This window comes from Chrysemys picta, chromosome 22 (assembly GCF_011386835.1).
Source record: "Chrysemys picta bellii isolate R12L10 chromosome 22, ASM1138683v2, whole genome shotgun sequence".
NCBI lineage: Eukaryota > Metazoa > Chordata > Testudines > Emydidae > Chrysemys > Chrysemys picta.
The window spans coordinates 8792243-8805610 of record NC_088812.1 but is presented as its reverse complement, the minus strand read 5'-3'; the positions used below and the strand labels follow the sequence as shown (position 1 = coordinate 8805610).

At 58.2% G+C, this 13368-nt stretch overlaps 1 protein-coding gene across 8 annotated transcripts in view; it reads left to right on the top strand.

Moving 5' to 3' along the window:
• HDAC7 (histone deacetylase 7) overlaps nucleotides 1-13368 on the top strand; it is a 249146-nt gene that overhangs the window by 216192 nt on the left and 19586 nt on the right. For 5 of the 8 annotated variants that reach the window (XM_065575979.1, XM_065575981.1, XM_065575984.1 and 2 more), the window contains 8 exons: nucleotides 89-211; nucleotides 1146-1255; nucleotides 1765-1881; nucleotides 2179-2377; nucleotides 4004-4212; nucleotides 8723-8932; nucleotides 10385-10613; nucleotides 12984-13117. In XM_065575979.1, the coding sequence (XP_065432051.1) occupies nucleotides 89-211; nucleotides 1146-1255; nucleotides 1765-1881; nucleotides 2179-2377; nucleotides 4004-4212; nucleotides 8723-8932; nucleotides 10385-10613; nucleotides 12984-13117 (1331 nt within the window). The remainder of the gene's footprint in view (nucleotides 1-88; nucleotides 212-1145; nucleotides 1256-1764; nucleotides 1882-2178; nucleotides 2378-4003; nucleotides 4213-8722; nucleotides 8933-10384; nucleotides 10614-12983; nucleotides 13118-13368) is intronic. The other 3 variants (XM_065575978.1, XM_065575983.1, XM_065575982.1) reach the window with 3 other exon arrangements.

Here is a 13368-nt window from a genome sequence, read left to right as displayed (position 1 = left end):
GCCTGAGCCCAAGAGGCCAGTGTGGCAGCACCTGTATCAGTGCCATAGCGCAGGGAGACCACTAACCAACAGCTTTGTCTGCCCGCAGCATCTGAGCCCAACCTGAAGGTGCGATACAAGCCCAAGAAGTCGGTGGACCGGCGTAAGAACCCACTGACCCGCAAGGAGAGTGCACCCCCTTCCCTGAAGAGGAGGCCAGCAGAGGCCATTGGTGAGTCTCTTGGGGCGACAGCAGGAACTTGGGGCTCCAGGGAGAGCAGCTGCTGCACACTAGGGCCCCGCATAAACCCTGCACCCGAGGCTCCGTGCAGGGGGTCACCCATGCCAGTGGAGCTGCAGGGGCGCTCAGTGCACCGGGTTGGTGCTGTCCCGTGGCAGCAATGCTCTTTAAGGGAGCCTCGTACCAGGTGTGATGTGCTAATAGCGAGGCAGGGCCAGGCCCAGCCAGTGCGGAGGGCAATGCTGGAGCTGCGCTGGGCTGTTCCTCTGACCTGTCAGAGACTTGAGGGGTTAATGGGCCCAAAGCAGTCCCAGCAAACGATACCAACCCAGGCCCCTGGCCATGACTGCTCGACCCCTGCTGGGAGCAGCAGGACCTACCCATGTGTGGCGCTGGACCTGGGGACGGGCGCACTTCCCACTAGCACAGCTGGGCAGATGGTGGCAAACTCCCGGGACTGCCCCAAGATGGCGCACTCTGCCCTGTCTCAGGGCTGGGTGCAGAACCAGGGACAGTCCCTGCAGCGATGCCAACCGCCTCTGCCTGGTGCACTGCCAGGAGTATGTGCTCTCAGGGCATGAGCTGTCCTTGCCTGCCTACCTGGGCTCAGGCAGCCGCTCGGGGAGAGTGCTACGTCCAGATGGAATCGAGTGTCACCCGGCTGGTGAGGGCAGGGCAGGGCAAGGGCACTGTGCCGGAGCCAGGAGGTCAGCAGCGGGCTGGTGCAGCTGGGAGGGGTGAAGTAGTCATGAGGGGAAGCAGCACATGTGAGGGGACTAGGCTGTGTCCCTGTGAAAGGAAGCTGGGGTACCTGATGCGAGGGAGGGTACAGAGAAAACAATGTGCATGCAGCGGTGAAGGTGCCCGGCCCCCTTGGGTCCCTTCATCCTGCCACTCTCCTGTCTGACTTCTCTTCCCTGTGCAGACTCATCCCCCAGCAGTAGCAGCACCCCTGTGTCTGGCTGCAGCTCCCCCAACGACAGCCTCCCAGCTGAACATGGAGTCCCCCCCTCCGGGCCCAGCATGGCCCACGAGGTACGGCGCCTGCAGACCTGTCGAAGGGAGCCAGGAGCCCAGGACGTGCTGCCTTGGGTGGGGTCACTGGGGCACGCTGTCCCCAGGGAGACCATGGGCTAATGGATTCTGTAGGTCTGTCCCCAGATCTCTCGTGGGCCCCGGGGCCTGGAGCCAGGACCAGGCAACTCCCCCTCCCAGAATTCCCACTTCCTTGAAAACTACCAGCTAAGAATTCGTCCCAGTTTTCTGGGCCCTGCTACCCTCCCTTCCCCCCAGCAGCAGGTGGCAACCCACCCAACCCTATTGCCCCCGGCTAGTCACCAGCCACCCCACTGCTGCCTTGATGCCCTCCAGGTCCCCCTGCTGCTCCCTGTCTTGCACTGTGTCCCCCTGTTGCCTTCTGGTTGGCGGTGCTGTCTTCCCTGCTGGGGTCCTTGTGCCACCCTTTGCTGGCACTGGCGCTGTAGCCCCTGCTGCCCCACACAGCTGTACCGTGTCTGGAGACTAATGTATTGTGTTTGGTGCAGGCGCCACTCGCCCAGCGCCTGATGATGCAGGAGAGCTCGCTGGCCCAGTTTGCCCTGCAGAGCACGGCCTCCCTTCCGGCCATCTCGCTGGGCCTGCCAGCTGCTGCCTGGGCCAGGGTAGGTAGCTGGGTCACAAGGGATCCTGCTGAGGGCTCATGCAGGGCAGAGGGAGCCCAACCCCCCTCCTGAAGGCCAGGATCACAGAGCAGCAGTCCTGGGTGTGATGCAGCACTTCATGGGTTTGCAGACCCACAGGGTCCCCCACACACCTTGGGACACAGAGCCAGGGGCGTCCCTTTCCTGTAGACTGTGCCAGTGCCCCTGTCAGGCCCTAGGACCCCTCCCAGGCATCCCAGTGTGCTCCTCTACCCCCGCCCTGGTACGCTGCTGATGGACTCCCTGTTCTCTCTGCAGGGCGACGCAGACCGCCGCTCCCTCTCTGGCTTGGCACACCGGGTGCCAGTGCTGAACGGGCCCGTCCTCTCGGGCACCCACTCGTCCATGTTCATACCAGCTGGCTTGGAGCAGCATGAGCCCGGAGGGCCTCTGTCCCCTCGGCTTCAGCCTGTCATTATTCTTGAGTCCTCGGTCACCCACGCGCCACTTGTGGCAAGTACGTATTGCTCCCACTTCACCAAGGGTCCTGGGGCTGACGCTGCAGTCCCAGCGCCAGGTGCAGCTCGGAGCTCTGCTGGCGTGTACCTGAAAGGGGCTCTGGGGTCTCAGCAGATTTCCTACAGTGCTGTATGAGACCCCCCAGCATCCCTGAGAACTGGGCTGTGCTTAACATCTCCCCTCTGACCAGCTGGCACATGAGCATTAAGGTAGCTAATGCTGCTGTGGAATTCCACATTGTTAGGTTTCAGAGTTAACACCCATGGAGATGCCTTGGGAAGCTGCTAGCTGTCAGGGGTTGCTTCAAACAGCCTGCACGCTCAGGCAGATGCCCCTGCGTAGCTCAGCTCCGAACCCTGCTCTCCAACTGCAGCCAAGGGCAGAGCGGACTTGTGAGGGAGAGGGGTGAGTCTTCCTCTACTGGCTCCCAATCTCCTCCCCCTGGGCTTCCCTCTCTATGGCTCGCCCAACCCTTCTGCTCCAAGTGTGGAGCAGAGGGGGGAAAGCGGGTGAGGGGCAGCCAGAGGTCTCCCCCAAACACTGCAGGCTGCACCATGGCAGGGCAGGGGGGGTGAGAAGGGTGGGAGCTGTGGCCAGCCCTACTGCGATTGCCCTCTGCTGCTCACCTCCCAGCCTGACACATGCTGCACTTGCGGCTGGCACCTGGCTGGATTTCCAGCTGGCCTACAGGTCAAGGCCTGCCCCTCCGCGCTCTGTGAGAACATGGAGCTCACCTCCCGCCCCCTCCCCCAGTGAGTCCCAGGGAGATTCCCCTCCCCCAGGGCACACCATGGAGATTCCCCCCTCAGCCCCCATTGAGAACAGCTGCAGGTGCTGGGCATTAGCCAGTCTGTCCTTGGGAAGGGCTGGCCTATGGTGCCCCTGCAGCCAGTGGCGTAGCCAGGTGGAGGGAACAGGGGGAGCGATCCCCAAAAAAGGCGCCACCCACTGCGGCGCTTTTACTCACCCGGTGGTGCTTTTACTGACGGGGCGGCGCTCCGGGTCTTCGGCGGCACCTCGGCAGCGTGACCTTCACTCGCTCCACAGGTCTTCAGCGGCATTTCGGTGGCGGGTCCTTCAGTGCCGCCGAAGACACCCGGAGCTAGTGAAGGGCCCGCCGCCAAAGTGCCGCAGAAGACCCGGAGCGCCGCCGGGTGAGTAAAAATTAAAAAGGCGCCAAGAAATTGAAAAGGCGCCACTTGTGCTCAGTGGGAGAGCGGCTGCTGCCCCTCTCCCCCCCCCAGCTACGCTACTGCCGGGAGCATGGGTTCTCAGGGCTGTTGTGGGCCCAGCAGGGAGCCCCAGAGCTGACAAGATGGGAGAAAGGAGAACAACTGTACCAGTCCTCTCTCCCCTTCCCCCCCCGCAAATTGTCTGTAAGGGCTGTATAAATAAGTGAAATGGGAGGGGCTGAACCCCAGCAGACACAATGATTTCTGTCTGTGGGGCTGCACGGTGCCCCAAAGGGCAGTGGGGGGGGGCCTGAGCTGCAGCACAGGGCAGGCCAGGGGTCACAGGCCAGGTTAGGGGATGATAATGTCACACCCTGAGCCCACTGCCCATTCCTGAGCACCTGGTGCGGCACCCAGCTCCAGCCCTGCCTCACCAGTCTCTCTCCCCGCAGTGCCAGGCCTGGGGACGGTCCCGTTCCACTTCGCCCACTCACTCATCCCCACCGACCGGCTGTCGCTGGCAGGCCACCACAAACCGCTGGGGCGGACCCGCTCTGAGCCCCTGCCCCCCAACCCCAAGGCCATCCAGCAGCAGCTGGCGTACCAGCAGCACCATGCTCAATTCCTGGAGAGACTCAAACAGCAGACACACTTGGGCAAGGTAAGAGGCTAACGGGCATGCAGGCTGGGCAACACCACTGCCGGGGCAGGCGGGCGCCATGCTGGGCAGCACCTGGGGACTGAGGGCACTTCAGGTGCATGGTGATGTAAGGCCCAGGTGGCACTCAGCACCCAAGCTGCCAGGCCAGGGCACTGGGTGGCGACATTGCCCACAGACACAAGCAGCTGTTTTGCCCTCCCTCAGTTCCAGGACAGCGAGTGAGCTCCCTGGCGTCTGCTGCTGCCAGTACAGCTGCCAGCTTAGCCGCGTTGGAGCCCCCCCAGCCGGGGTACCCACATGTCACAATGCTCCTCCGTTACCCCCTGCACAGAGCACCCCCCCATCACCACCCAGGTAACCTCAGCCCAAGCACGCAACACTCTCCCTCATCACCAACCCTGCACAGAGCTTCCCCTGTTACCCCAGATGGCACGCAGGGAGGGGTATCTCACCCCACCCCACAGAGTGCCTCACATCTCCCCCCCCGCCATCACAGAGTTCTTCACATCAACCTCTGAACACAGCTGCCCCCACCTGGCATTCCCCACCCCCGCACAGTTCCCCCCTCACCTCATCACACAGAGCTCCTCCCCTCTGGCTTTCCCCATCCCCGCACAGCTCCCCCTTCACCCTGTCATACAGAGCTCACACACACACACCTGGGGTTCCCCACCCCTGCAAAGCTCCCCCATCACATAGAACTTCCCCCGACCTGGGGTTCCCCACCCCCACATAGCTCCCCCCACCTGGGGTTCCCCACCCCCGCACAGCTCCCCCCATCAAACCCTCAGAGCTCCCTGCCACCTGGGCTCTGCCCCCCAGTCTCTCAGAGTTCTGTGGCCTCCCTTGTCCTATTCCCATCTGGCTCCGTTGCTCACTCATAGACTTAAGACCAGAAGGGACCATCATGATCATCTAGTCTGACCTCCTGCACATTGCAGGCCACAGAACCTTGCCCACCCACTCCTGGAATAGACCCCTAACCTCTGGCTGAGTTACTGACATCCTCAAATCATGATTTAAAGCCTTCAAGTTACAGAGAATCCACCATTTACATTAGCTGAAACCTGCACATGACATGTGCCCCATGCTGCAGTGGAAGGCGAAACCCCCCCACGGTCTCTGCCAATCTGACCTGGGGAAAAATTCCTTCCCAACCCCAAATATGGCAGTCAGTTGGACCCTCAGCATGTGGGCAATACCCAGCAGCCAAACACCTGGGAGAGAATTCTCCATAGTAACTCAGAGCCCTCCCCATCTAGGGTCCCATCACTGGCCGTTGGGGATATTTGCTGCTAGTAGTCGCAGATCAGGTACATGCCCTTGTAGACAGTCTCATTATCCCATCCCCTCCAGAAACTTCTCATGTTCAGTCTTGAAGCCAGTTAGGCTTTTTGCCCAACGGCTCCCCTTGGGAGGCTGTTCCAGAACTTCCCTCCTCTGATGGTTAGAAACCTTCATCTAATTTCAAACCTAAACTTGTTGATGGCCAATTTATAGCCATTGGCACTTTAATAACTCCTCTCCCTCCCTGGTATTTATCCCTCTGATGTATTTATAAAGAGCAATATCTCCCCTCAGCCATCGTTTGGGGAGGCTGAACAAGCCAAGCCCTTTGAGTCTCTTCTCACAAGGTAGATTTTCCATTCCTCGAATCATCCTTGTAGCCCTTTTCTGCACCTGTTCCAGTTTGAATTCATCTTTCTTAAACATGGGAGACCAGAACTACACATAGTATTCCAGATGAGGTCTCCCTGTTCCCTCTAATTTTTTCCACCCATGTGTGGAATTAATTTTTTCATTTTTTCATTCATTCACGAAATTCATGTGGTGGGGGGTGGGGCCGAGGGGTTCAGAGTGTGGGAAGGGGCTTGGGGTGAAGGGGTGTGAAGGCTCTGGTTGGGGGTGTGGGCTCTGGGGTGGGGCTGGGGATGAGGGGCTCAGGGCTGGGGTAGAGGGTTGGGGTGCAGGGGTGTGAGGGCTCCGGCTGTGGGTGCGGGCTCTGGGTTGGGGCCAGGGGGGTTTGGGGTGCAGGAGGGTGCTCCGTGGCTACAGCGGGGAGAGAGGACTCCTCCCAGCCCTCTCTCCCCGCAGCAGCACCTGGGCTGGACGGGAGAGGCGCCTCTCCCCGCCACGGGAGCTGTGGGGCTGGGGCTGCAGGATAGGCACCCCTCCCCCGGCCCCAGCAGGTCTGGGTCGGGCCGGGGCATGCCGCCCCAGCTGCGTCTGGGTCCGGGCCACTCTGGGGTCGGGCCGCGCCGCCCCAGCCACTCCTGGGCCACACCGGCTGCGGCTGCAGCTGCTCCAGCCGCACTGCCCCAGCAGATCCGGGCCTCAGGTTGCGTTGGGGCTGTGGGAGGGGCACCCTGGCCGCAGCAGATTGGGGGCCGGGGGAGGGGCAGAGCAGGTCCCTGGGCGGGTTCTCTGAGCACCTGTGCAGCGCTAAATAGGCTGCTGCATGACCGCGCAGCTTACAGGGAACTTAGGGTCTCACCAGTGCCTTGTATAATGGTATTAACACCTCCTTATCTCTATGGAAATACCTCTCCTGATGCATCCCAAGACCGCATTAGCTTTTTTCATAGCCATATCACACTGGTGGCTCATAATCATCCTGTGATCAACCAATATGCCCAGGTCTTTCTCCTCCTCTGTCGCTTCCAACTGGTACTTCCCAACTTATAGCAAAAATTCTTGTTGTTAGTCCATAAATGCATGACCTTGCACTTTGCACTATTAAAGTTCACTCCAGTTTTCAAGGTCATCCAGATCTTCTTGTATAATATTCTGGTCCTCCTCCATATTGGCAATAGCTCCCAGCTTTGTGTCATATGCAGATTTTATTAGCACACTCCCACTTTTTGTTCCAATATCGTTAATAATTTTTTTTAATAAGATTGGTTCCAAGACTGATCTTTAGGAACTCCACGAGTAACCTCCCTCCAGCCTGACAGTTCATTTTTCAGTATGACCCACTGTAGTCTCCCCTTTCACCAGTTCCTTATCCACGTTTCAGTTCTCATATTAATCCCCATCTTCTCCAATTTAACTAATAATTGTGGAACTGTATCAAATGCCTTACTGAATCCAGGTAGATTAGATCTATTGCATTTCCTTTGTCGAAAAAATCAGTTCTCTTCTCAAAGAAAGAGATCGGGTTGGTCTGGCACAATCTATTTTGTAAAACCATGTGGTATTTTATCCCAATTACCATTTATCTCTATGTCCTTAACTACTTCCTCTTTCAAAATTTGTTCTAAGACCTTACTGAGGTGAAACTAACAGGCCTGTAGTTTCCTGGATCACTTTTTTCTCTTTCTTAAAAATAGGAACTATATTAACAATTCTCCAATCATAGGGTACGACCCCTGAGTTTACAGAGTCATTAAAAATCCTTGCTATTGGGTTTGCAATTTCATGTGCCAGTTCCTTTAATATTCTTGGATGGAGATTATCTAGGCCCCTCGATTTAGTTCCATTAAGCTGTTTAAATTTGACTTCCACCTCGGATATGGTAATTTCTGTTTCCATAGTGTTGTTCCCATTAGCCACCTTGCCACTGCCCCTAAGCTCCTCATTACCCTTATTAAAATCGGAGGCAAAGCATTCATTTAGGCCTTGGGTCATGCCTAGATTATCTTTAATCTCCACCCCATCCGCAGTGCTTAGCAGCTCCACTTCTTCTTTCCTTGTTTTCTTTTTATTTATATGGCTATAGAACCTTTTACTGTTGGTTTTAATTTCCTTTCCAAGGTCCAGCTCTGCTTGACTTTTGGCAGTTCTCACTTTCCCCCTATTTCTGCCCTCCAAGAGGTCACTTTCCTTGCTGAACCTTCCCACCTTCCATTCCTTGTAGGCTTTCTGCTTTCTCTTAATCACTTGTTTCAAGTACTTGGACATCCAGCTTGGTCTTCAACCCTTCCCCACAATTTTCCCCCCTGTCCTTGGGATGCAGGCTTCAAAGAGCTTCTGAACTTTGACTTAAAGTAATTCTAGACCTCCTCCACATTCAGATCCTTGAGTTCTTCAGTCAATCCCACTTCCCTAACTAATTCCCTTCATTTTTTAAAGTTTGCCCTTTTGAAATTAAGGCCCTTCGTTTCAGTCCTATTTTTGTTTATCCTTCCATTTAGTTTAAAGTGAATTAGCTCATGATCACTCAAACCACGGTTGTCTCCTGCAACCAGCTCTTCTATTCCCCTCACTACTCACCAATACCAAATCTAAAATGGCATCCCCTCTTGTGGGCTCAGTGACTGTTGGGTGAAGAAATCTGTCAGCTATCACATCCAGGAAAGTCTGGGCCTTGCTGTTATTAGTAGCACTTGTCCTCCAACCTATCTCTGGGAAGTTAACGTCTCCCATCATCACACAATTCCCACTAGTATTTATTTCATTAAATAGATTAAAGAGATCTCTGCCCATATCCAGATCAGATGGTGGGGGTCTGTCCCAGGGGAGCCTCTGGTAGCTTTCTTCCCCAAAGTGATTTTGACCCATCGCCCTGCAGCTAATGACCAAGTCCAGTGAGAAGCCTCGTCTGCGGCAGATCCCCTCCTCGGAGGACATGGAGGCCAAGGGTGGGCTCCCAGAGGGAGGGAGCGAGCGCAGTGACCAGCCGAGGGGCCGAGTGGAGCTCACACGGCCAGGGGTCAGCACAAAGGAGCCTGAGCGGAGCCCGAAGCTGATGCAGCCACAGGACGAGCTCGTCTTGCAGCAGGTACCTACGGGCTGGCAGGGATCTGGGCACCAGGGGTGCTGGGCACAGCACCAGCCTGGAGCAGCCCTCACTTCACTGGCCATGGGAGTGTGACTGCTCAGCCAACCCAGTGGCATCAATGTCCTCTCCAAACCCGTGCCTGGGGTGGGGTGGGGGCCTACATGGAGCCATCAGGACTCATCACCCCCGTCTGCATTGCTGGCTGGCTGCCAGCTCCTTGGTTCTGGGGGGCACAAAACCCCGCTGGGCAAACGTCCTCCCGTGAGAGGAGGGGATGGTAGTGAAGGGGGCGTGACTGGGGGGCACCTGTAGGCCTGCACGAGGGCTTCCTGGGCCCACCTCACTGCCCCTCAGCCAGCAGCTCCGGCCTGCTCCTGTTGCTCCACGCTGCCATTAGGGTGGAGGGGCTCTGCTGAGGATTCCTAGATGTTAAGGCCTGAAGGACACAGCAGGAGCTAAGGCTGCCCGACACCCCCATCACAAACCCCTGTGTCTCCAGAGAAGGCTCGCAATAGTGTGCAGGAAACGAGGCTGGGGCCACACGGTGAGCAGTGAGGAGAAAACCAAGTGCTGGCTGGCTGCTCCTTCAGTGAGCACTGCCCACAGCGGGCACTGCAGGGCCAGGGGCTCTGGAAACCTGCTCTGCGATCGTGTCGTTAACGACTGTGGCTAAGGCCCTTGCGCCAGGACTGGATGAGGGTCGCCTGGGCAGCCTGAATTCTGGCATTTCCGAGCTCTGCAGCCCTAACGTTTGCTTAGCAGAGTCTCCTTGTGTGTCATTTCTGTATGAAAGGGGCCTGTCTTAGGATGGTTTATTCCCCTTCCCATATGGGGTCGCCTATGCCACCATAAAGTACCTTTATACCCCTGCCACCCCAGGGTTTGCAGCACTTTTACTAGGCCAGCAAGAGTTCAGGGGTCCCCTACTGTACTGCCAAAGTAACCTGTGCAGGAGACCGGGCACTGTGGGTCCCCTGGCACCGGCGTGTTGTACGCCCTTTCCCCTAAGCTCAGTGGGTGGGTGGGGTAATGCCATGCAGAGCCACAAGAGGGCATCAGACACTGTGACTTGGCCAAGGCCCGGGCAGCAGTGCCTTGGTCCGTTGTGGAAGCTCTGGACTAGCCCTGGGTTGGGTTAGAAACAGCCCAGAGAGAACAGGCCCGTGGCATAGTGAGCAGATCCTGATGTTCAGTGCAGAGATCCCCTCCCCCACACCCGCTGTGAGGCCTGGCATTGAAGAGCTGCCGAGATGCTGTGGGGAGCCACTGGCCCCGCTGGCTGCCGCACAGACTAGCCCTGGGGGGTGTTAGCATAGCCTCTGCACTCAGCTCACTGACAGACGTGGTCTTCCCCGGCCTAGAGAGTGGCATGTACACCTGGGCCCTCTGCAGAGTCCCCCAGACCATCCCTGGCCCAGGGCGCCACACTCATCTGTCACACCGTCTCCCCAGCAGGCCTACCTGTGGGAGCATCACCAGCGCCTGCAGCACTCGCTCCTCAAGCGGCAGCCACCAGCCGACTCCCTGATGGTCCCTGCCACACACGGAGGGCACCGGCCTCTCTCCAGGGCCCAGTCATCTCCTGCCACTGCTACCATCGCCCTTCCTGCCCAAGATGCACCCACCAAGGCACTCTCCCTGCCGGCGCAAGAGCCACCAGCCAAACCACAGTTCACAACAGGTAATGTTGGCTGCCTCCAGCAGGGGGCGCTCCAGTAGGACTGCAGGTATGTCACGGATACACAGGATTGGTGCTATGGCCCCTGCTTTGGAATAGTCTCTAGGAGGACCCCCTTCAGTGCCAGATTCCCTAGGGGTCTTGCTCTTCCTCCAGCACAAGCCACGTGGCTTCACCGCTTCCTTAGAATGGACCTCTGGGCCTGCAACACTCCTGCTTCACACCGTGAGCTCCGTTCAGTGAGTCCCACTGAGACAGACCCTGATGGAGACTTGCGCGCTCGTTAGGGCCTAATGCACCTCACACCATTAGCAGTGACACTCAGACAGCATTGTCAAAGTGGGAAGGTTTATTCATTAACTGGAACACAGCACAGGAAGTCCTTAGGGTAGCTTCCTGCAGAGAGGTGGGGCAATCTGTGGTTGCTGGTTGTCAGGTGCCAATGTCTTGGTGACAAGATTTGCCATTGTCTTCTTGGTTGCTCCACTGATATGGGGCCTAAGGCCCAGACAGCTAGAGAACACTCACATCTTTGTCCCTTAGCCTGCGCTGAGAGAAAACAGTTTTTTTCCACCCCACTGGGTAACAATGCAGCATATAGGGGAAACTGAGGCACACCGTATTCAAAAGTATCACATCTTCCCACTTCCTCACATGGTAATTAAACCCCACAGCAGCAGATGACATGCAAGGTAAACTGAGGCAGAGAGAGGGGAGGGGATTTGCCCAAGGTCACATGCAGGTCAAAGTCAGGACTAAAACCCAGGAGTCGTGACTCCCATTCCCCTGCTCTAAGGACCACACCACTCAGCCTCACTGCACCAGTCACACTCTGTCCCTAGGAAAGCCGGATAAACCCTGCATGCCTCTGCCCACACGGTGCCAGCCCTAAACTGCCCTGATGGCAACAGGGCCTGGGGAGCCAGCCTGTGCCAGGCCAGTCTCCTGCTGCATCTACAGCTCGGTCATCTCCCCCAGCCTGCCGGGGTGGGTCTCTAGGCACGTTTCCCCTCTCAATATGTTCCTGAGCCCCAGGGCTGGAGAGGAGACTGGCAGGCACCGGAGGAACTGATGGGGCTCAAAGGAGCACGGGCCCACAGTGCTTTTCAGAGCCCAAGCTCTTCCAAGGGAGCATGAAGCGCCAAAACTGAGCCCTCAGGATCCCAGCTTGCCCAGCCTGGCGTCCCCATTGTGTCATTCGCCCCCTGGGTGTGTCCAGCTCATGCCCTCCAGCAAAGAGGCCCAGTGCTTCACCCACCAGCCAGCCGAGATGCTGCCGCGCCCGGGTGGCTGGGCTGGAGTGCAAGGACCAGGGTCTCCTCCGCTGCCGGCCTGAGGCAGGAGTAGGATTCGGCTCAGGCCTCCTTGGATGGGGAGGTGTCCAGAGAGACTCTGGTCTGAGGGCCGTGCCGTAACAGCAGAGACTGAGGTAGCTGTAGGGTCTCATCCTCGCCCCCAGCCCAGCCTTTGAAGAGGGACTGGGCTTTGGGCCCCCAAGGATCAGCTTCCAAACAAGGCTCAGAGCCAGCTTCCAGGGCTGGGGGGGGAGGGGTGGTGAGTGCCCCCGTGAGGTTTGGGGGGTGGAGTTCTCCTAGGGTGGGGTGTGTGCGTGGAGTGCCCGCGGGGGGTGGGTGGGGATGAGTGCTTCCGTGGGGTTGGGGGGGTGAGTGCCGCTGTGGAGCTGGGGCGGGGGGAGTGCCCTCGTGGGGTTGGAGGGTGAGCGCTTGTGGGGCTTGGGGGGGTGAGTGCCCCTATGGAGCTGGGGCGGGGGGAGTGCCCCCGTGGGGTTGGGGGGAGGGTAGGAGTGATTGTGTACAGTGGTGTGTGCTGTATTCACTGATTTTCGGAGGTATAAGGGCACCAGTGCCCAGCCGCTTGGCTCATGTCGACACTGACCCCCTCACTGGTCCATCCCGCCCAGACCTCCCGGGGCAGTGGGGTCTAGAGCCAGCCCCCTGCTCCGAATGGCTCTCGGCTGGGCTCCCCGATTGGGCTGGTGTGTGGGAAGAGACGTCTCTGGGACCCAGCCACACAGGGCTGCCTCGGGATTGCCCCCTCCATGTGACAGCAGACAGGGCAGTGTGAGGAGCTGGGCGACAGCCTGCAGCTAGGAGGCAGGCGTGTCGTAGGGGAGCTCCACACTGGGCCCTGTGCAGCAACCCAGTCCTGGGGGCCATCACGCTCGGTCATGGACTCCCATTCAGACACGGCCAGGAGGGAGCCTGTGCAGATGGTCAGGTGCCCAGGAGAGAGCAGCAGCTTGGGCTGTGAGTGCAGCCGCATCGTGGAGCTGAGCCCGGCACTGCACCGGGGTGACCGAGATCGTAGCAGGGCGGGTGTCCCCTAACACCCCCACCTGCTGTTGTGTTTCAGGGCTTGTGTATGACTCCGTGATGCTCAAACACCAGTGCTCCTGCGGGGACAACAGCAACCACCCTGAGCATGCTGGGAGAATTCAGAGCATCTGGTCCCGCCTGCAAGAGCGGGGTCTGCGCAGCCAGTGTGAGGTAAGTGAGAGAGTGTGGGCTGAGCGTGTTCTGCCAAAGCTGAGGGAGGCCTCAGACAGGATGGGCAGCTTACATCAGGAAGGCCCAGGTGGTCTCTGTGCAGAGGCGGGGGCTCTGGGTCTGCCCCAGAGGAGCCAAGACTCACAACAATCATGAGTCCTGCCTGCCTTTGTAAGAGGAAGTGGCAAGGGGTTTCACTCATTTCTGGTGAGAAAAGCATGAAACACTTGGATCAAGTTCTCCAAGTATGG